Raw genomic sequence first — 23,676 nt, forward strand, 5'->3', positions numbered from 1 at the left:
TGAGGCTTGCACCTCTGGATCCTTGAGAGCTTGGTAGGCCGTTGCGTTGTGGTATTAGAGGGTATAGTTTCGACCCTCATACACAAACTTGTAGTGGATGGCACAGCCACTTAATTGCTAGACCCACGAGTAGAGACTGAACTAGTGTCTTGACGACCTTGTACTATCCCTATGCTGGTGCTAATGTGCGCTTCCTAGATGATCAAGAAGGTGGGGTAGAGGCCATTGTTGTTGGGCTCTTGTGTTGTCTGTTGATGAGTACTGAACTCTTCTTTGGTTTGGAGCTCAGCCGCAGGGGCATTCGGATTGATACTGAGGGGGTGCTCTGGGACTCGAATGGACCAGTAGGTAGCGGATTGGCAAGTAATGGATCCTCGGGGTGTAGGCGGAATTCTCTCTCGAATTCAAAGAATTCGTTATCGGGATCCATCAGGAAGAAAGAAGGCAAGCGCGTAATGAACGAGTTGGTAGAGGAGGAGTCAAAGGATATTCAATGGCTGATTTGGAGGCTATTGGTTAGTGGGAAAGATTGTAGGAAGTTGAAGAAATTTTTGAAGAAAACTGATAGAGTTTTATTGTTTTTGCTAAGACGATGATCTAGGGGGATAAAGGGTCCTTTTATAGTTTTCAGTAGCCCACCGACCGGGGGGATAGCGTTATCATCGCCGACCGAGGGGGATATCTTTTTCAGCTTGCTACCATTGAGGTAGCTGTCTATCTTCACTCCGTCTAGGCTGGCTATTCTACATGCGCCTTATGGAGTAATCTCCAGTACGTGGTAGGGACCCATGCCCCTATATTTAAGTTTGTGCTTAGTGTTGCATATGCTATAGAGGAGTGCCAGGTCCCCTTCTTCTAGGTCCTTGTTCTTGAGATTGCGGTTGAACCATTTTCTGTGCCTTGCCTTCTCCACTTGAAGGCAATACACTGCATGCAATTTTGTCTCATCTAGCCATTCAAGATTGGTTAGGCACTTGTGCAACAAGTTGGTGGACCAGGTTGCAACCCCAACCTGTTGCACAAATCACCAAATTTTTGGTGATTTGTGCAACAAGTTGGGGTTGCATGACTTGCTCCTCATGGCGTAAATAGATGTTGTTTGTGCACCAATCGTGTACCAGTCTAAACATTTGCAAGGGGGGCCTACCTAGGATAACTTTGTATTCGGGCTACTGAGTGAAGTCCATTACCAGAAATCCTAGGATGGCTTCAACCTTTTGATTCTGGTAGGTTATGGGGATAATCGCATTGGTGTCATCACCTTTGAAGTGTTGGCCTAATTTATTGATGGGAACCTTAGGTAGGTTATGGGGATAATCACATTGGTTCTAGTTAATGTAGGTTATGGGAATAATCGCATTGGTGTCATCACCTTTGAAGTATTGGCCTCATTTATTAATGGGAACCTTAGGTAGGTTTTGGCCCTCTTCTTGCGGTTGGTTTTCTTCCGAGCTAGTAGCCTCTTATGCTAGGATTTGCCCATTCATCTAGTTTGAGAAGTCTCTCCAAAGGGTAGGATTCCCTCGCAACAAGGATGCAATTGACATCTTAACCTCTGTAGAGAGGAAGGCTACTAACCTGGCAATATCACATGATTCCTGGGAGGTTTCCCTTCCCATCGATAGTGGCTCCTCAAAGATGTAGAGGGTTAGGTCTTCTTCCTCTCATAGGTTTTGCAACACTTGGTCCTCATGAAACATCTGTTGCATCATGTCGAGACCCTCTGAGTTATTGGAGCTGGGTGGTTCCTCTTCTTCCACCCTTTTTGGCACTCAAGTGCCTTTGCTACCCTATGAGCTATTAGGTAGTCAGGGTGGATGGTATCTGACCCTTTGTTGACCTTGAGTCTGAGCTCAAATTTATCTTGGCACTCCCATACCAAGTTTTGAGCATCTATTAGGCATTGACTCTCTAAGACCGGGTCTAGATAAAGCTCCTTTATGAGCAGGTGTGAAGGTGAGGCCTTGGGCCCAAACTAGTTTGTTTACCTCTGGATATGGGGGCACACTAGGATCATCCAAGGAAGGGGATCATCCGGATGCAGAGGAGGTGGCCAAGCTCCTCATATAAACCATCTTGGATGAGCACTTGATTTGTCCCTTCGCCCACCCTAGTGACCTTCTTGGGCTTGGTCTGTGGGATTGATTTGCCTCGAGAAGTTGAGACATGGAAGCCCTACCCTTCCACGTTCAAGGGCACTGCTGGTACTTGACCTTGATCTATGCTTTCGACTATGCATCCAATGCACAAGGGCATGGGCCTGGTTACGAAAGGATCCATTGGGGTGAGATCCCTGTAAGGACAATCCATTAAAAAGTACGGCCCTTGGCATTTAAAGCATCACACATGAGGGTTTGTTGCTCCCTTGTACGGGCATTTGCTTACCTTGTTTAAACCTTGACATATATAACATTGGATCGGGGGGCTCGTGCTAAGGAATTCGTGTCTCTTTCCCTCTAGGGTATGCAAGCTGTCTAATATACCGAGGCATGCTAATCCTCATGTAAAAGGTTGTGGCTTATGGTGCCACTTCCTTCCTCATAAGGATGATAGCCGTGGTGGTCGTGATCATGCTCAGGCTCTTCCCAATCACTAGGTAATTCCTCCACCAATACTTGGTTGACCAGAGTTATACGAGGTGGGGGTGGTTATGAGCCACGTACAGGTGGCGATAATGGAGCATGTTGTGCCCTATATTGTCCTTGATTGGCAAGAGGGGTTCCTTGTGTAGTCATCGAGTTGGGTGGGGCTACTAAGGCCGATTGGAGCCTTGGTTGGTAGACTAGTTGGGAGAGGACCTTCGAAAACCGACACTGGGAGGTCTCGTGGTTTTCCCATCGAAGGCAATGTGCACAATAGAGTGTTGGCCTTGCCCTAAGGCGAGGGCACTCATTTGAGGGATGGTTGCCATTGCATACCCTACACCAAACATTATCCCTTCTAGAGAATAGGTGGGGATTGCTTGGTGGTTCCGTGGACGTTCCTACTCTCCACTGCTGGCCCAAATGATTCAACAAATTAGAGGCCAACTCTCCCATGTCCAAACCCTTAGGCCTCTTATTCTCTTCCTTGGTAGGCTCCGTACTGGAAGACCTTATCGCATGTGATACTTCTGATAGGGTTTTAGCTTTGTCCTTGGTATCCCTATCCATCATATTGTTTCTTATGTGGATCGATACCTTGCTGCAAAGTTTAAAAGAAGTTGGGTTCATGACCATTAAATGGTCATGCAATTTGGGATCAGCCAATCCGATGAGGAAGCATGGCAATAGTCGATCATCGCTCATCCTCTCATGCGGTTCGCTGCGGGAATTGATGTGATTGATTTGGCAATGTAGTCTTGTTGGACTCATTTCACCTCATACAACTGATTGATTGGGCCCCACCTTTGGCCACTTGGAGCGAACCCTATGATGAAGACTTTTTGCAACACCTCCCAGTTGACTTTCTCCTCACAGCGGCTAAAGGCCTTATACCATTGGCCTGCCTTGCCATCCAGGATGAGGCCAAAGGCATTAACCATTTCCAAATCTCTGGGAACACCAAATGCTTTGCATATTTGCTCAAACCACTCCATGTGGGAGATTGGATCTCCTTCTCCAAAGAATTTAATTATCATCTTGGAGATAGCTAAGGGTCGACTCCTAGAGGGCGACTCCTAGAGGGGTTCATGTTCCCTGCTAGAAATATTGGTACGGTCAGGGGTGGAGAGGCCCCACTTCTTAGTGCATCCACTAGGATACGCATCACCTCAGCCGATAGCATTGTCTAGGATGCTGGAGGAGGTTGCATTGTTATGGGACTAATAGGATGTATAGGCGGCCTTATGCCCTGCCTAGGTACAGGTGTCTATTGGTTTGTTGATACTAATGTTAGGGCTATGAAGCCTACCCCCCCAAACATTGGGGTTGTAATTGTGGGGTGCAATTGTCATACCCCTTGAGGGAGCATGTCACTAGGCATCTACATGGGTGCTCCTCGCATTGGTCTGTAAGGTGGGACCTGAAAAGGTACACAGCTTGTGGCTTGTGACCTAGTGGTGAATGTTGGGGCACTTGGAAGGTTGGGGGCCCATAAGGGGGTCCCTCTTGGAAGTTCCGTGAGTTTCCAAGCCCAGAGTTTTGTCTAGAAAAGTCCCTCATCCATGGGACCTCATCTTCCATGCGCTCTAGTTCAGGGTGCCCAGTAAGGACTGTGGGTCCTAAGTCCACAAAAATAGCCTCAGTCCTCGCCTATGGTGTAAAGGCTGGTTGTCTCGCTGGCTTTTCCTTTCCATGGGGAAATAATTGATGACCAGTCCGGCAGTTGGAACAGCAATATATCACCAGTTTAATTGATGATGAACGTGGTGGTTGGAACAACAATATGACCATCTTGGTGTTTAATTTCTAAATAGAGCTAGCTTGGACTTATGTGACAGCCCAGTGGTTGGAGCATCATGCAATATATCATCGTAAACCAGCCCAATGGTTGGAACAGAAATATGATTGGCCCAGTGTCTGTGGCCCAGTGTCTGTGTCTATGATTGAGTTTTGCAATAGTTTAATTGTTTCTAAATAGGGCTGGCTTGGACTTATGTGATTATCCTAAACTAGCCTGGTGGTTGGAACATCATGCAATATATTAGCGTAGATCAAATACTAGTTATGTGATTGTCCTAAACTAGTGTGGTTGAACAACAATTATATTGTTATTGTTTGTGATGACCAATCCAATGGTTGATATTGTTGTGTTTCCTAGTAGTTAAATATTAGTTAAGTTTAATTTTCAAGATGGTTCAAGTCATATACAAGTTAATTTCTAAACTGGGTTGGCTTGGACTTAATGTGATTGTCGTAAACCAACCCCATGGTTTGAACATCATGCAAAATATCACCCAGCTGGGTTCAGTCAAATAGGAAGTACATGATTGTCCTAAACCATCATGGTTGAAATAAGAATATATTTCACATAGAAATAATTGATGACCAGCCCGGTGGTAATAGAATAGCAATATATCACCGAGTTGGTACATATGTGATTGTCCTAAACCAGCTATGTGAAATTGTTTTGTTTTGTAGTAGTGAATTTGTTTTGTTTTCTAGTAGCTTGATTAGATTGTGTATTTGCACATACCTATGTTTGTTATCCTCGCACTAGTGTAGAAAACATAGTGTTTGTTTTCCCAAAATTTTCTCTCTTGCATGTTCAGTCAACAGATGAAGTTGTATCTAAAGTTTAGGCCTAGATCATAACCCTAACCTTTCGACTGGGCAAAGGAGCTTTGAGCATTGTAAGTTCTAGTACATCAGGAAACTCAAGTATAGGAATGTGTGTTGTTGTAAAATACACATAGACTTTGACCTTGCCTAGCAAGCGTTTGAATGACGTGAGATCCGACCGTGTTGGAGCATTGCTCCATGGAGATAGATGCTCATCATGTGTTGTGAGGGAGACCAAGTTTGGTAGCCTAAGGTCTTTATGAGAGGCAGTGGTCTGTCTAAAGGGAGACTCTGAGTTTCACCATGTAGGCATTCATAGCACATGCATGCATGGTAGTCCAAAGAAGAGGCAATTTGATGTCTGTCCAAATGAAATTAGGGAAGGCAAACTTGTTGCTCTAAAATGGAGGAGATTTGAATATGTTAATGTTGAAGAGAAAAAGATGGCTAGTATCGTATGAGAGCACTCAACCGAGGGAGCTTGTACATCGCTTGGTTCAATCCATCTCAAAATATGTGCTATTAAGTTCCAGTTGCAAGCTATGCCTAGAGCGTGTCTTCAACATGGATTTAGACACACATAAGCACATCATTGTTGGGACCAAGAAAGTACAAGAAAATGCATTCTAAGGAAAATGTATTCCACTTATCCTAGAAAAATGGAAAATGTAATTACAATCGGCTTGTATTTAGTAAATCCAAACCCACTGCACTTGTTTTACAACCAATATGCTTGTTTTTAGTAAATCCCAAGCCCACCATGCTTGTTTTATGTAAATCCCAAATAGTAAATCCCCACCGCAACCACTTGGCTTGTTTTTTATAGTAAATCCGAAACACACTACACTTAGTAAATCCCAAACACACTACACTTATTTTAGCAACTCCCAAACAACCTTTTAGTAATCCCAAGTCTTGGAATCATCACAACGCAATATGGGAGTTTAGAATGGGATGGAGGGGCCTTAAATTGTGTTGTATTGATCTGGACAGAGGATACCAAAAACATTGGGTTGCACTTCTAGATACATCCAGTCGCTTGGAGGATGGGCCCTTCTTAAGATGGTTTCACATTTTACTTAGACTGTCCCCCCTGTTTGCTAAAAAATAAGGAAATACCAATAATCAGTTGCCCATCGGATGGAGATATAAGATCGAAAATACCATGAATTTCTTGGTTCAAAAAGATACAACAAAGAACAAGTCTTGGAAGTTCAGAATGGGGTAGAGGGGCCTTATAGCATTATATTCGATGAGCAAGAGTACTTGAGAAAAATAGTGCAATAGTTGCATCATAGTGGGAGGTCATTGAGTTGAACAAATATTGTGCTATCTTTCCCCTTTGAGCCATAAAGGCTTCATGATCTGGATGAGAAAGGAGGTTGACAAGAAATGGGACCCATTTGACATGGCTCTCCATATTGCAACTCCTCTTGTTGTGGCTACGCCAAGATGAGTGTTGAAGGATAGTGAGCCACGACAATGCACACATCCCATGTTGTAGGACAATCTCTGGCCGAAGAAGACAAGGGAGCTTTGAGAGGGTGCAACCAAGCATGGAAGTTGATATTGATGACAAGGATTCTTTACCCTCTTTTTGACAAAGGACCATCGACTTCACACTGATGGTCCCTTGGTCGAGAAAAAATGGAAAGTGAAGAAGTAGATCTGTCATGGTGAAGCAAATCTGCCTTGGCTCACCAAGACTCCTTTCCTATTGATGGTCGAGACTCTCTTTCCTATTTAGGACCATTGATTGCACGTTGATGGTCCATTTGTGGAGAGAGTATGGATGGTGATGAAGCAGATCTGCTTTTTTGCCTTGGCTCAACCATTTTGAAGCATGTCCTCCTTGTAGCTTGAATCCTCCCTCTTCTCTAGGTCCAATTTTGTGATGAGCTCATCAAAAGGGCCCTCAAATAGTAAAGTAGGCCTTGGAAGGTGTTGGGGTAGGCCATCTCTCACACATAATACTAGTTGTTGGAAAAGTCTTGGAAGGCTCGGGGCTAGATTCTGGAATGGCTTCTTAATTGTCTTTTTCCTCCACTTAAATAGGAAGAGAGTTCTTTGAACCCAACCTTCTTACTAGTTCCCTTTTCAGCTAATATAATAGGGGCTCACTTCAATTTCAACTCAAGTGGGTAGTCATTTCAATGACCGTGTTTTCTTTCAAAAAAATTTATTGTCTATGATACATCAGTCATTTCTACCAGTGTGATGGTTGCAAAGAAATACATTTTCCTTGGTTTAGGATTAATTGGAAGTGGCACTAAAATAGTTCCAAAAACTAACGTGATGGTTGTAAGGAAATACATTTTCCTTACTTTAGGATTAACTACAACCCCCACTAAAATAGAACCAGCATTGTGGTTGCACAAGGAAACACTTTTTCCTTAACTTCCATAAGACCATTATAATGATTGTGCACAAGGGACCATCTAATTTGTAGGCTTCGATTAGCATTGAGCCAAAATCACACTGTAATAACAATGACTATGCATGAGGCACCATCTAATTCACAGACTTGGATTAGCATTGAGCCAAATTAGACTGTAAAAACAATAGGAAATTAGCCTGTAATGATTTTAGATTTTCTAGTTATAATTCCATTCAAAATGGTTACAATTTTCAATTTTCTAATTTGCTTGCCATTTAATTATTATGATCTTAGCTCCAATAAACCGAGAAATTCTCTCACGGCAACCATCTAATTGCACATCATGGGATCTGGAGTCCGAGAAATTCCTTGAAATGGATTGATGTCTATAAGAATGTGGACTACCAAAGTTCAATTGGATAATTAAAGCCACAAGGATTGAGTTTAAACAACGGCCCTGCATGAGAGCGATCATGACCATCTAAATTCTCTCCCTCATATTAGCTTGAATCAGACTGTTATAACAATGAGTGTGCATGAGGGACCATCTAATTTGTAGGCTTGGATTAGCATTAATTTGGGATCAGACTATAAGAACAATAGAAAATCAGCCATTGAATTATTATGATCTTGGCTGCGATGACTGAGAAATTCTCCCATGGTAACCATCTATCACACGTCATGGCCAGACTATGATGTATATGATTACCTATGCTAGGCTAGGCTACTAGCAAGGTGGGTGCATGTGCCACCTCTCTTCCCCCCTCATCTCAACAAGGTGTCATTTAAGGGGGTGCCAATATCAAGATTTTTTTATCATAGCAAAATCTAGCGGGTGGATTGTGTGCTCTTAGCAGCAACAATAGGCACCAAGACTCGCACAAACTGACGTAAGAAATGAAGGGGAAAAGAGTGGTGGAATTTTACAAGTTTTTTTAGGTTGCCGTGGACCCCAAACTCCTAGCAGTCTAGGAAGAGACTCTAAAAAATCAGCAACTCCCCTCTCACATTAATGCTGGGATTATCAAGCTCATCCCTAAGGAGGGTTAAAGGGATATCCTCAAGAATTGGCGACCCTTCACCATGCTCAATTGCAGTTACAAAATTTTTGCAAAGGCGTCAGCTCTGAGAGTCCAGAACAAGATGGACTCATGGATCTTGCAAGAACAAAAAGGGTTCATCAAAGGATGACATATTTTAAAAGCCCTAGTCAATCTCTGGGAAGTGTGTACACCAAGTAGGACATTTGCTTCATCAAGGTGGGCTTTCACAAAGCATATGATCGGCTTGACTAGGATTTTCTTACTAAGTCTCTACAGGACAAGGGCCTTGTTCCCCAATTCGTTAGGTATATCAAGCTTCTCTTAACCAATGCTACAGCTAAGGTGTGTGCAAATGGGGTTATGACATATCCTTTCACCTTAAAAGGTCTATAAGACAAGGATACCCTATTGCTCTCCTTCATTTTGCTATCGAAGCAGATACCTTGGGATGGCTTCTTCTAGACAAAACCAAGGCAAGCTCTCTGAAAGGCATTCAGCTTCCTTCTGGAAAAGAATTAGTTTCTCAATAGTTTGCAGATGACACTACTCTTACCCCCTGCAACTCTCAGGAGGATGTCAGATGTGTTTTGAAATCCTAGAACTCTTCTACATACCCTCTGGATCCCAGATCAATCACATGAAAATTATGCAACTTTGAGTGGGGATAACCAAGAAGAGCTGGACAAGTGGGGCTACCATAAGATCCCCAAAGGGACAATTTTCAAACTCTTAGGTATTCCTATGGTATTTGAAGTATCCATGAAGGATAGATGGGAACGGGTGATGGCTAAATTCAATAGAAAGCTTGGTAGATGAAGAGGCTTCCAAGCCAACCTTGCTGGCAGGAAGATGGTTCTCAATCATTGTATCTATTCTATCATCATATTTTAATTATCTTGCTGGCACCCCTCCAAATCTGGGCTAGATAAGTTTATTGCTAAATGCAAATATTTCTCCTGGGAGGGAGCAAGAGAATCTCGAAAGTGAGTGCACCAGACCAAGTCTAAGGAAGGTCTTGGAGTGGTCGACATCAAACAAGCTACTACCAAATTAGCTGCATCATGGAAAATCAAGGCCATATTACATCCAGATCTTGATTGGACTCAACTACTTGCTCATAATTTCCAATTCGTTTGTCCTACTAGGGCTGCTAAATGGAAGGACTACCCTATCCTTTTGCTATTTGCTATCTAGAGCCCTACTCCACGAAGGGTAGCCAGTTTGGGAAATCCTGATGGTTAGCCTTTGAAGTAGTCAAGAGCCAGCTCACCTTCTCTAAAAAAGGAGCTTTCATGATCCTTGACTCTATCTGGGTATTTGTCATACTCAAGAACTCTACCCTTGGGGATGAACAGTTGCTAACAGCTAGTCTACTCCATAGATGTTAAGGTCTTCTTCTGATTTGTTGTCATTGTCCTCTGCTAGCGTCTCATTTGTCTTATTGATTTCTTCCTGAAACTCCTTAGACCAACTACTCTCTACCACCCTTTTGGTTCTTCTTGAAGAGACATAGTAGCTAGCTAGGAACGGAATGGAAATATGGAAAGCATAATGAAAGGCAAAATGGAAAGGAAGGAAAGTACAAGTGCAAGGCAATAACCAAAATACTCACAATGTATTGATAGCTTGATGTTGACAGATATGAAAGACTCAAGACAAGTACAACACTATATAGTATGACACTAGACTCTAGAAATCCATAGTGTATATGGGATAACTCCCAATATGACACGTGGCATGTCTAGGACTCACTATACTATAAAACACCCCCTAGACACCTAGAACACTCATTTTTGACTCACTTTGGCTTCATATTCCAACACCCCCCCATGAAGGCAAGGTGAGAGACTATTGGAATGGAACCAAGAACAAGACATGACAATGACAGTCATTAAACTGTGCACCCTATGTAACTCAGAGGCTAAAGTCTGAGCGTATTCAGAGGTTGATCCAAGCACTCTCATGGCTTGAGACTTAATATGCTCAGAGGCTCACATTATAGCATGGCTACATGACCAGCTCATAGGTCTAGGAATACACGAACATCCTCGAACTCAGCCACACCTGATAACGAGACCTATCAAAGCCAATACATATGGCTCCCACAGTACGTCCCCCCTTGGCTTCATAACAGGACATGTTAGGAAGCCACACACCAAAATAGGAAAACCAATACATCTTTTTAGGAGGACTATCCAAAAGGCAGAGAACCTTTAGACTCAATGACAACCAAACACTCAATACATATCATTTTAGGGGGACTACCCAGGGCAGAGGACCCCAAAATACATCAAGCTGTGGGAATAATAAAAATAGATCTCTTAGGAGTAAGAGATGTCCTCCAAGTAGCCACTGCACATGTGTGCACATCCCTGCCAGTCGATGACGATGTCGATGAAGCACTAGGCATGGATGCCCCAAAATATGTGTCGGTGAAGTCCATGGGGTAGCTACATGGAGTGGTCATGGCATGACTCTCAAGATAGATGATGGAGAGTCGCTTAAAAATCAATGTAGAGGTCGGAGGTGCCACAAGGACTAGTAGAGTCACTCAATGTGCAAGCCTAGCACCACGGGCAATCAAAGAAGTAATCGGAGAAGCCGGGAAGTAACCGTACCTCACATCAAGATCATTTTTATTTATCTTCTTGCTGCAAATTAGTGTGGAGTCTACACACCGTTATAGAAGGCGGATGAGGTGTGCAATGTCGCAGCTCAAATGGCGAGAAGATAGAGCTTCGTGGGCAACAGGAGGCATGAGCAGTAGGAGCAGCTGCGTGGGCAGCTACAACTTAGCTTCGTGGGCACCAACTGGAGCAGCAAAAGATGGAGGTGGAGATTAAGATAGTGACAGTGGGTTGGAAACTATCATCCGTGAACTCAAGAACAAAATCCGCGCGCAGGAATAATTTTCGTCACTTTTTGCATGAGCTATATCATTTTATAGAAAACTTGGATTGCAATGATGTAAAAATGAAAATTTGTAGTACTCAAGGTCCTCTACAACTTTCCTGAAGACACAAAGTCATGATTCGGCTTCCAGATCTAGATAGAAGCGTCACATCGTCCACAAGTCATAGAGAGAGCAACAAACACACCACCACTCCAGGACGTCTTGGTAGCTGAAGGAAGGAGAAGAACTCACCAAGGAAAGGGAAGAGAGGTGGCAGAAGCTCAAGTTGGAGAAGACAACGTTGAAGGAGAATACCAATGTTGATGAAGCCTTCAACGGAGAGAAGTAGGGAAGGGGAGCTCCTCCAACACAAGAGAGGGCAGCTTCTCTTTCCAGCCACCCTCTACCTCAGCAAGGAGGAAGGGAAGGGCTAGGAAGGAAGGCTCTAATACCATATGAAGAGACATGATAGCTAGCTAGGAACAGAATGGAAATATGAAAAGCATAATGAAAGGCAAAATGGAAAGGAAGGAAAGTACAAGTGCAAGGCAATAACCAAAATACTCACAATGTATTGATAGCTTGATGTGATTGATATGAAAAGACTCAAGACAAGTACAACACTAAATAGTGTGACACTAGACTCTAGAAATCCATAGTGTATATGGGATACCTCCCAATATGACACGTGGCATGTCTAGGACTTACTAGACTATAAAACACCCCCTAGACACCTAGAACACTCATATTTTACTCACTTTGGCTTCATATTCCAACACTTCTTGCATTTGTTCATCGGGATCTTGACTTGCTAAAGAGTCAAAGGGGTTTTTTAAGACATAGGAGGGCTCTTCCACATCCTCCTTGAGGATAATTGGAGAAGATTTGTCTTTCAGAGCGCTGGTTGGTACTCGGGATAACTAGCTTGTCGAGTGGCCTCCTTGGGGACCCACTTTTCCTTATGATTGGTGGGAAGAGCGGAGGGTGAAGGCTTGCCTTTTGCTTTATTAAGTGGGAAGTTGTTGACTGTGCGGCCTCGATAGCCCACATAGAAAGCAAGAATTCGAAAGATTTGTGTATACAAGGGGCTAGTACCTGACCACTTCACCTCTCCTATTGAGAAGGCAAAGTGCTAGGTAAATCTTCAGCTAAATCAAGCTGAACAGAGACTTGTGGGTTGGAAATTTTGTTCTCTCTCAACACTTAAAATCTCCCTTAGGCACAGCTACAAAGAGAATCCGCTTGGTTGCAAAGCAAGAAAGGAAGATCTGGTAACTCCACCCACACCGGAATAGTTGGTCATGTGGACTAAAATCAGGCCTCCACGCGTCACGATAGAGTGGCTGATTCTTGATTGTCCAGAGCCCCTAAAGAAGCACTCGGGCTACCATGTCCACCCTTTCGAAGAGAAAGATGAAGAATCCCTGACGGAGAAACCTAACGTTTGGGACCACCAAACCCCGCTTAACCCAATTGTTGCAAAGCCAGGCTTCAAAAAAAGTTGCTGGGGGTTCAAAAAAAGTTGCTGGGGGGCACGACCCAGCCAAAATACCCACCATCGCATGGGATCGCAGCCACTCTTCGGCTTCATCCAATAAGTCTTCATCAATAACAACTGAAACGATTTTACCTGAACCAATAGAGCTCTTCATTCCTAAAGACTCATAGCCCTAGTTCGGACTGCTGATGGATGTTTCTATGTGCGTTGTCCTTTTTTTTAGGAAGAAGGTTCACCTAGCTCTGTTCTCCTAGAGTCTGAATCCTTGGAACTCTATGCACGACCTGCTTTGGTCTGCTCGTCAGCTCTTTCTTTGCCTCCGGGTCTCGGGCTCGATATTCTCAATGATCCGATAGCTGCCAGAACCGGTTTCCCTTTACAAAAGGGAGTCCCCAAAAAGCCTTCTTTTGACTCTTGGAGCGCCCTTGCGTAAGAGGAGCTGGACTTAGCGCCTTGCTGAGCCTCGCCTGATACAAGTCTTCCAAAGTCTTCATTGTATGCACTACATCCTGTGTGGCCATGCCCACCTCTTGCATTGCTTCCTCCTTGACCCCTTCCTTGGGTTGGAGGAGTTATATCTAAAGTTTGCAGCACCATGCAAATTAGGGGGAGGCGTGGAAAGCTATTGGAAAGGACGAGAGGGGGCCGAGGGCATGCGAATCCAAGAAAGATTTGTCAGTCACATCGTGGTCAATTTCCAAATGCTTAGAGCAGGTTGTTGTACTTGAGTGCTAGCACATGCAATACAATTGGGGGGTTGGGAGGGAGACGATGGGCTGTGTTCTCTGCATCCCTATCCTCACAATGATATTTTTCAAGATTACATTTAACTCCCTCATTTATGTTATTCCACACCATCTAATTTAGCTAGGGCATTCTTAGGAATGATGGAAGCAATGCAGACTCAATTTTGCTATCTTAACAAAGACTTGTCATCCTTCATTGAAGCGATACCCTTCTACTCGGATATATCATTGTGGCCTTCTAAGTCATAGATCGCTTCTCGCATGGATACTCCCTAGGACAATCCACCGTACCACCTAGAATAGGAAATAGTCATTTGCACTTAAACTTGAATTGCTATGAATTTTGTCAAAACCAATGTGTATGCCACTAAAAGGAAAGGTTGGTTATCACCCAAGAGACTATAATCCCCCGAACAATCTCCCCACAGATATTATTTAGACCCCTAGCTAATCCAACTCCCACTAGGACACCCACCATGGTGTATGTTGCAAGTATAGGCCATCCAAGTCTCAAAGGGATTAGCGTGTTATCCTTTTCCCAGTAGCTACTCTTGTCCAACTTCATACATATCAAGATACAATACTCTATTTCTAGATGGTGCTCACTTGATCATAGCCTTTGATTTTGGTGTATTTGAATGACGATGTACTCGGCTGCACAGTCTCAAGGCACATTTGGTGGACCCAACAAATGCATTACGCGTATTGAGCAAGGGTGACAATAGCTATTGTAATTAGACAGATATTGGTTGTGATACGCTAAATGAGAGAGTCAGCATAGTTCAACTAGATGGATGATCCCTTTCTGGGTGCATTGGAAGAGGCTTAGGGAAGCTAGCATACCTTTCAAGCACCATAGATGCAAAGCTAGCACAACTACGAAGGCTAAGGAGAGTGGATTTCAGCCAAACCATGCTAGTCAACCCCATAAATCCTACATTTGGCAACTTGACTTCCTTAGATCTTAGCTTTCTCTAGCAATCTTCTCTCGGATGACATCCTTTCATAGCTTTTTTCTACTTGCGTGATATATCTCTTGCAAGAAACTCTTTGTAGGGACCCATCCTTGAGTCTTTGGTTTCTTGCTCAGGGCTAAGGAGCCTTGACCTCTTTCCAATGGTGCAATGCCTGTCAACATGGAAGCTCTCTCGGTGTTCAATGTATCCTACAACTTACTTTCTGGCATAGGGCCTCCAACCCTTCCATCAATGTTAAACTTCATGGACATAAAATTTCAAAGCAAGAGATTCTTAGGAGTGATCCATGAGTAGATTGGTGAACCTTGATCTCAGCAATAATTTCTTGAATCTAAAGTACTCTCTACTCTCTATCCATTGAAAAAAATTATGTCGTCTCTTTTTTTGGATCCATTCAAAAGTTTGACATGAGCATTGAACACTAGTAGAAGTGGTAATTCCACCTCACTCCACACAATGTGACTTGCATTTCGCATAGTAATTTCTCTATTGAAATAACTATGGGACCGCACAACACAAAAGCATTAGGGGATGTGAAATGCAAAAGGGATTGCACAATACAAAAGCACCTTTCAAAGTTTTCCAAAGTAAAATTTCTTACCTTGCTCCAATCCCGTTGCGAGTCTTCCACATGCATCCTTTCCACTACCAAGGACACAAAGAAACTCCAACGTAATCTCCAAAGTTCCACATTCCTAGCTGTGACTGCAAGCTAACAACAGCTGCTTGACTTTAAGATCACTAACGCAAGTTACAGACAAAGGCTTCATGCAAGAAAAACCCCTCCTTTACAATGCCTATCTAAGCACATCTTGGCCAAGAATGCCCTCCAATTGGGTGAATCTAACAATAGCAACAACTTACGAGGTGAACACGATTTGCTTGTTTGAGGGTGTTTTAAAACAAGCTGTTGCATAGCCAGTTGGATGCAATCTTGCGCAAATGGTCCATTGTATAGAGGTGAATCTGACAATAGCAACAACTTGTGAGGTGAACACGATTTGCTTGTTTGAGGGTGCTTTAAAACAAGTTGTTGACAAAAGGAGAGAATATTTTCCAAGCACACATCCAAGAAGAAGAGGTTCACAAACGTAGGGATCAACGAATGAAAACTCTTTAGGGTTGGTACGGTGGAAAACTCTCTCACAACTGTAAACTACATCATCAAAGCTTCCCTCTTAGACGAGTTGTCCACTCCCAAGATGCAACCTCTCATCGATACACTTACGTGCCTTCTACTAAATAGCACAAATCTCTTGGTCTTCAAATTCCTTGACCAACATGGCGCTGCTACTGCACTTGCTCCATTCGTCTAAGCCAAAAGCCTCTTCAAGCTCCAGCATGGATACAACTCACGCGAGGGGTGCTTTAACAACCTTATCAGTTTGGATCGTCACCATTACTGATAGTCGTGACAAGCGACGTCACTTGATTTCTCACAAGCATAGACTACAAATCTCTTCGCTTCAAATTCCTTGACCAACCTGGCACTGCTGCTGCTGCACTTGCTCCATCTGGCAATGCTAGAAGCCTCTTCAAGATCCACCATGGATACAACTCGTGCGAGGGGTGCTTTAACAACTTTATCAGTTTGGACCATCTCCGTTATCAACAATCACGATAGGCGACATACACCCGATTTCTCACAAGCACAAAATCTTATTGATTGACGATATTATCGATGCAAACCTTGCAATCTCTCTCTCTCTCTCTCTCTCTCTCTCTCTCTCTCTTTTCTCACAAGCACAAAATCTTATTGATTGACAATAGTATCAATCCAAACCTTGCAATCTCTCTCTCTCTCTCTCTCTCTCTCTACCTTCCTACCTATATATTATATATATTATATATATATATATATTATATATATTATATATATTATATATATTATATATATATATATATTATATATATATATATATATTATATATATATATATATATATGCATGCATGCATGCATGTATGTATCTATATATCTATATATCTTATTTTCATCATCACCCCTCTTTGCCACGCATCAAGTACACTCAAGGCCAATTGGCGGTTCTTGTTCACTCGACTCTCATTGCCCTTCACATTTCTTCACACAAACCACCACTCATCACTCATTAGACCTCACAGTTATCCGAGCCTCTCATCGAACTTATCAACCTCACGACGTGGGAATCCTTGCCAAAACTTGGCCTATTCCAAACATCCTTAGTCCAACATCATCGCATTTCCCAACCACTAACTTGTCAACCAATGTTGGGATTTCTTCACATCAGAACGCATCCCACCTCTCACTACTCTATCCATCCAACTTGCGAATTCTTCACAAACATCACAACAAGTACTGCAACTCCATAGGAAAGTTGAACTTGATTCACATTCTTGGCTAGCCTCCTTATCGATGTGAGCAAGTTTCTTGCAAAACTCATCAAGCACACCAAGTGCTAAATATTCAAAGATGCTACATTTTAAAACCACCTACCTACTAATATATGTTTTTTATTCTTACATAGTCAAGAAAAGGCTTAAAGAGTATTTATGGATAAGTGTCCAACTTTCCACAACCAAAAGGCCCCATTATCATTGTGCAGATCTCGCTTGTTTCATGAAGTGTAGCGGCCTAAGGGGTGAGGCAAGAGGGAGGAGAGGAGGCAAGGCGAGGAGGAGATGGAGAAGAAAAGCAAGCAAGAGAGAGCAATGAAGGAAGAGAGGGGAAGCGAGAGAGAGAGAGAGAGAGAGAGAGAGAGAGAGAGAGAGAGAGAGAGAGAGAGAGAGAGAGAGAGATGTGCACGCGCATGCACACATGGAGGTTTTTGAAACACGAAAGCAAGGGAGAATTGTTGGGTAAGGCACTCCACACCACACACGTCTTAGCGCACGACATGGCCTCCAACACGTCTCTACACACCATGTGGCACTCTCTTCCATGCAACACGAGGCAACATCTTGCCTCCCTCTCCCTAAGATATATAGAGATAGAGAGAGAGAGAGATAGAGAAGAAGAGATAGAGATATAGAAGAGGAGCAAAGAAGAGCAAAGAAGAGAAGAGAAAAGAGAGAGGAGATGGAGAACATAAGCTTCATGATCCAAAAGCTGAGGACCTTACAACCCTTCCTTGAGACTTCAAGGACAAGCACCTCCACTACGATCACTATCCTTCCTTTGAGTTCACTTAAATCCTCATAGGCTTTGTGTGCATACACCCACTTTATTTACCAAGTACACCTCCTTCCACATACTAGCCTCAAGGGCAATTAAAGAGGTAGGGAGACAACTAAGAGAGCACGTGAGAGACTATGATGTATTATCATCCCAAAAAAAGCAAGTACAACAAGATATACTCTTTCCATCATGGGAAAGGAAGAGCCACACTGTGTCTCAAGGTAGTCTTTGTTTTAGAAAAGCCAAGTGATATATGTCACGCTGCCAAATATAAAGTCTTGAGCAATAGGTCCGACAATAGTGTGTGCCCCTCAAGGAGGAAACCAAAAATCATCCTTGATATGTGCATGTCAATATGCTAGGTCTTTCTTGGACTCCTCCAAACCTAAATCACAAAACTGGGAACTCTTGTCTCTTGGTACCTAATCCGACCCTCCCCACTCAATCTCTAGCATATGAGACCAGTTGACAAACTCTGCTTGTGGGAAGCTTTTGTGTATTAACCCAAAAACCCAGATTTATGAGATAATAGTGGTACTTGAATTCCGCCTTTATCTCAGCTGACTGTTAATTGCCACGGAGAGCACCAACAAAGCATGGTGAAAAAACTCATCCATCTCTTTGGGCAGTAGATCGAAGCCTTTTTCTACATTCCAACATTTGAAACTCGAAAAAAAAAACACGTAGCAATGTCTATCTGGTTCAAGATTAAGTGAGCCAGTCTTTGCAAGTCACACAGTAAAGTGTTCTCGAACAACATACCCAATCCCAAAATGTTTTGATAAGCATCTCCCTAAAAAATAAATGTTGCTAGACATGGCCAATGCAGTTTTCATAACTTTGCCAACTAGCGAAACTATTAAAAGTGACTGTGCACACAAACAAAATAGACATGCCCTTCGGAAGTTAAACAATGTATAAGTAGAACAGAAATATCTGGCAACAATCATTGCAATAATGAATAGAGACTCACAGACCTGAAAAGTGAGTTGAAAAGATATCTCCTGTGGGGACAAGAAAAATACATTTGCTAGAGACCCTCTAGACTTTTGCTTTGGCAGGGAAAAATTTTATGACCTTGATACATGACCAATCATAAATATATTACAGCAATGGTTCCCTTAACAGAACATACTTAAAGTATATATCTGCATTCCATGTAGAGAACTTTCATGCCTCCAACAAGAGCAACTATCCTGCAGGGCATCTTCAATGAGATTCTCCAACCATGACCCCACTTGGGCACCTGCTGTGAAGTGAATATTTGAATGCATTTGAGTCGAACTGCCTCTACAATGTCTTTAGTGAAATAAAATTACCGTGCCTATTCTCTGAAATGAACAATAAAAGGATGGCATTTCACTGTCTTAGTTCATCAGCGAAAATCACTGCCCAAGAGCAAAATAGACATGCATCATATTTTGAAAACTAGCCTACACCTCAGCCAGATTTGAAAAAACAATACATGCAACATAATGAAACCCATGGAAACAGGGCTACTGAAACAGCATAAAGAAGGATGGTATGCACAAGATTGATGTCCAGAAAAGCATGTCACAGCAGCATCCTTAATATAGTTGCTTGCACAGATTGCATCTGCGTGTGACAAAGCATGATTGTGAGAATACTGCTTTCCAAATCTCTCTGCGTGCAAGAGTCCAAATCTTCGCAAGTGGCTATCTATCTTCTCCATGTTGCCAGGGAACCATATCCAGAGTGCAGCTGCCGTTCTCTCAGGTTTGCAAAGCGTGAGTCAAGAGTTTGTGGCATCCTTCCGGAAGCATTAACCGTCATCTACACAAAAAGAAACAAAATGGCATCTATAAACTTCCTAAAGAGGACAATGGCAATAGCAATCAGAGGAGAAAATATTACAGGAGCATGCCCTCATTTACCTTGTTTGGACCCCTTGTTGACCTTCGAGGTGCAGTTATTGCACTCTTCCCTGACGTCCACCGCACAGCAGGCCTTCTAATTGCTCCTTTCCTGAACATACAGAGCTTGTGTCGATATGTAATTAAATAACCATGAACAGGAGCCTTGTTGAAGCAATTCAAAGAACACTCCAATAGACGTTTTTCTAGGTGAGAACAAACCTGACTCAACAAGTTTCTCCCAAGAAAACATGAAAAGGAGAACATACCTAATGTCCTCAATGTAAACTACATAATAATTTACAGAAATCGAGGTATAAGCTGTGTTCCGCTTGATCAGGCTTTAAAGAACAAGATATCGACGTCATTTTTTTTTGAAATGGAGTGCTTGGCCACCAACCACTCCAACATACTGGATTTCAGCCTCAAAACATTTTGTCATTGAGCTGATGTGCAGTCTGCAGCATCTATTTTATCATATCCTTTACATAATGATGAATCTGCTAAGGTCAATGTAAATGGCACCCAACTTTGCTCAAATTCTTCTCTGGGCAACATCGTGAGGGAGCTGATGCCAGTCGCAATTGTAGACATTTCATTTTTTCCTACTTGCATTCACATTCATTGAAATAGTGTACAGTAGTAGTAGCATTAGTGAAGCTGATGGAAAAGGAAAAGGCCATGCCACTGGAATAAGGTAGATGCATGCTCTTGTTTCCAGATATATAGTGCATAGCCAAGCAACTTCATGACCAAAGGTAATGCATCCCATTACCACACAACATCAGCAGCAGCACCCTTTTAAAAAAATCAACTCGTGATTCACCATCCAGGACTTGCAACCTCGGTAAATACTGCTTGAAAGCACCCATACTTTCAAGGAGTGCACCGTAGTTAGTGACCCCTTGCCATAGCCATGCAAATCGCAAAGAAAAAGTAAACTGCCCGTTGAGAAGATGGAAAGATGTGTGAGATCTGTATCATCTAAACTAGGGAGTCTTTTCCTCGCCCAAATTGTGCTCAATCAAGATGTGGAGCAAGGTGGAAGATTCTTGTACACCTCATCCAAAAACAATAGGAAGACAACATAGAAGGTGAATTGCAGCTCTCGTGAGTCGTGGATAGCATCAGAACATCACTAAGTCCTCTGCGCCAACAATTCCATGACAAAAGCAGCACTCCTTCAATGAAACGCTCTCATTTTCACTGTCTGGCCTCACCCGTGAACCCATAACTCCATCTACGGCATATTTCGATCATTCGTTCTAAACAGCGCATCGTGTGCAACTCACACTTGCACCTCGCAACCAAACGTTGTTTCGTAGCTACACAACATTGGCCACTCACTTGCTCAGTCGATTAGGGACCGATATCTTGAGGCTGCTTCCTGTAGCCACAAATGGACGAGAAGCTCCTTGCATGGATTTCCTGTAAAAGAATTCCGATAAGATGTTTGGGAAGTAAACGGATTTGGTCTCTTGTGATGAAAATAAGGACGATTCGTTTGCACCATGCCATCGTCATCCCAAAGAGTTTACCTATTCCACCATTTCCTCGTGGGACTAACATTCAAAGACAATGCTCTCCGTGCAGCCGCCTTTGTCGCCATAAACTTAGAATTTCCACCTCGAGCTCTAGCCTCTGCCAATTTTCCCTGTACGATGAGATTACGCGTCAGTTTTCCTGACTTAAAAAAGCATGATAGAAAGGGCATCCATCGTCGAGGCTTATACCTGGCGAACTGCTGAAGAACGAAGTGCGACGGATCTCTGTAAAGCATCCTTTCTCTGTTGAACGGACAATACCCGAGTACGATTCTTTATCTGTCAATTATTTAAAAATGCAAGCTAGTCAAAACCCTTTGAGAAGGAGAAGGCTTTGAAAGGCAAGGAGAGGGCGGTGCAAGAATGGATGTAAGCCCATAGCAGGCAAATAAATACTTACGGGAGCCCGTCGCTGCTGCTTCTGCTTGGACATCTTAATAATGTCATCTGCAGGGCAAAATCGGGGGGAAATCACACAAGAATTCCAGCGCCTAGTAGCAGAAACGAAGGCGAGGAGCGAAGGAAGCAGGAAATGGAAACCCTAAGCAGGAAAGGAGCGAAAAGGGAGAAGTGGAAATACCTAAGGACATGTGGACCTTACGCTCGATGTCGCCCATGTTGAACTTAAGGTCGGAGGGGGGAGGGGGCGCCATGGCGGAAACCCTAAACAGCAGAGCGTGTGTTTTACGATTAGTAAAGAGGAGAGACGTAGAGACCCTCGGCAGTTCAAACGACTGATACCATCATAGAATATATAAAGGTTCAGCTAGTTCCTTTTATCAGGTTGACCCATAACCTCACCCTTTCTTTTCACCCTGGTACGATTTAGGGCAAGGAATCTTAAGGATTGAGATTCGTTGGATGAGTTCTCACACTATGATTTGAGGGAGGAAATTTCAGGTAGTAGAGAAGTTTGGCCGAGCATGCAATTCTCCAATATCAATTGTATTTGCATTTATGACAGTTTTGTGCCCAAATCGGTTTGAACACTCCAAGGCCGCGGCCAAAAGCCCCTTCATCCCTTTTTGGTCTGAGCCCAGCGTTAGGTCAAGCTAACTTCTTTAGTGGATGCTACTTGTAGTTTGTAAGTTTAGTTAGTGTTGAGAGAAGCAAACACAATCGATAGGGTCCCAAGATAATCTAATAAACACGTGTCACGGTGCATAGGAGTCAGTGAGTAATGCTCCTTGCGGAAGATGCCTTGGCTCTGGTAGCTCTTCCATGATTACAACTTGTGAGTCTCTCCCGTGGCGACCTCCAATCTATTCATATATGGCTCACTGTTATTTGGCCGAATATAGATTCTATCCGAGATGTTGTCTTTAATTTCTAAAGCAATACATGCAACTGTTTCTATACATGTTGCGGGTTTTAGTTTTTGCTTCTGTCATTTATCTTCATATCATGTTCATTTCAATAATTGATATCAGAGCCAGCAATGAAATGGAATCCAAGTCAAAGGTAATGAAGCTCGTGACATTTACTCGAGTTGATTCTCCCTACATGGCAATTGAGCGTCTGACTAATATTATGGAAAAAGAATTATGGCGTATCGTTTCTTGAGCGGAAAAGGAGGATGACTTTAACAAATCTGCTCAATGCAAAAGTTGCAATGAATGAGCACTGGGGATCGTTGGCATAGCTCTCATAGTAAAATACAAATCCCCATCTTCATTTGTCATAAAGTGCAGCTAAGAACTGGATGGCAATGGAAACTTTGTTTGGCTCTCAGCTCAAAAACTCCGAGTTAAAAGAAGAATTCTTTAGCTTGAAAATGGGTGATAATGTTTCATTGGATTGAGCAGGATGTGATTCTTCTCACAGGTCTGGCACCAATGTATGCTGGGATAGTATGTCTATCTCTACCGAAAATGATCACTACCCTCCGTGATGATGAGTGAAGCTAGATGAAAGCTACAAAATGGAGCATCAAAGGTTTCGATTGGAAAGCACAATATGATCGGGGAGAAGACCATCCAGCACATTTTTATCATGTAATCAATGGTGATTGTAATGAATTGGCAAAGAAATAACCAAAGAGTGAGTACACACTTAGATATACCTTGTGGTTTTAATGTGCATGGTTGGGCATACTATAATATCTTTCCCTTTTCTTATGATCGTGATCTAAGAGAACTTCTTCATCTCTAGAAGGAATTAGAGGAGGAGGAGGCATAGATGAAGAACCAACGATGGAAGGTGGTGATAGATCTTTACCTTGTATTGGTTTAGAGAAAGAGTTCCACCAACATTTGTTGATGAGCTCTTGGAAACTTTCTTGGGAGTTTCCCAAGCGTTTGATGCCTACTTCCCTTTTCCAAAGGGAAACCTGGGATCACATTTAAAAGTAAGTCAGCTTCTTTGAGTT

General features: G+C 42.8%; 1 protein-coding gene across 1 annotated transcript; it reads right to left on the minus strand.

Annotated features, from left to right (window-relative positions):
* Positions 1–19,284: 19,284 nt before the first annotated feature.
* Positions 19,285–22,065, minus strand: LOC147904064 (uncharacterized). The gene is made up of 7 exons (XM_087370334.1): positions 21,889–22,065; positions 21,709–21,755; positions 21,498–21,587; positions 21,303–21,418; positions 21,112–21,192; positions 19,786–19,876; positions 19,285–19,684 (listed from the first exon to the last, which is right to left on the minus strand). Exons 1-7 carry the CDS (start codon positions 21,959–21,961, stop codon positions 19,571–19,573), a joined length of 612 nt encoding a protein of 203 aa, XP_087226460.1. The 5' UTR covers positions 21,962–22,065; the 3' UTR covers positions 19,285–19,570.
* Positions 22,066–23,676: the final 1,611 nt, after the last annotated feature.

This window comes from Dipteris shenzhenensis, chromosome 3 (genome assembly GCF_047967505.1).
Source record: "Dipteris shenzhenensis isolate YYH24624 ecotype China chromosome 3, Dip_SZ_1.0, whole genome shotgun sequence".
In the NCBI taxonomy this organism is placed as follows: domain Eukaryota; kingdom Viridiplantae; phylum Streptophyta; class Polypodiopsida; order Gleicheniales; family Dipteridaceae; genus Dipteris; species Dipteris shenzhenensis.

What these genes read in the sequence shown, in the direction of transcription:
- LOC147904064 (XM_087370334.1), bottom strand. Translation starts at nt 21,961, where the DNA reads ATGGCGCCCCCTCCCCCCTCCGACCTTAAGTTCAACATGGGCGACATC. An exon ending in AGCAGCAGCGACGGGCTCCC is followed by an intron (nt 21,588 to 21,708) that starts GTAAGTATTTAT and finishes AATAATTGACAG; the next exon opens with ATAAAGAATCGTACTCGGGT. An exon ending in CAACAAGGGGTCCAAACAAG is followed by an intron (nt 19,685 to 19,785) that starts GTAAATGAGGGC and finishes CTTTTTGTGTAG; the next exon opens with ATGACGGTTAATGCTTCCGG.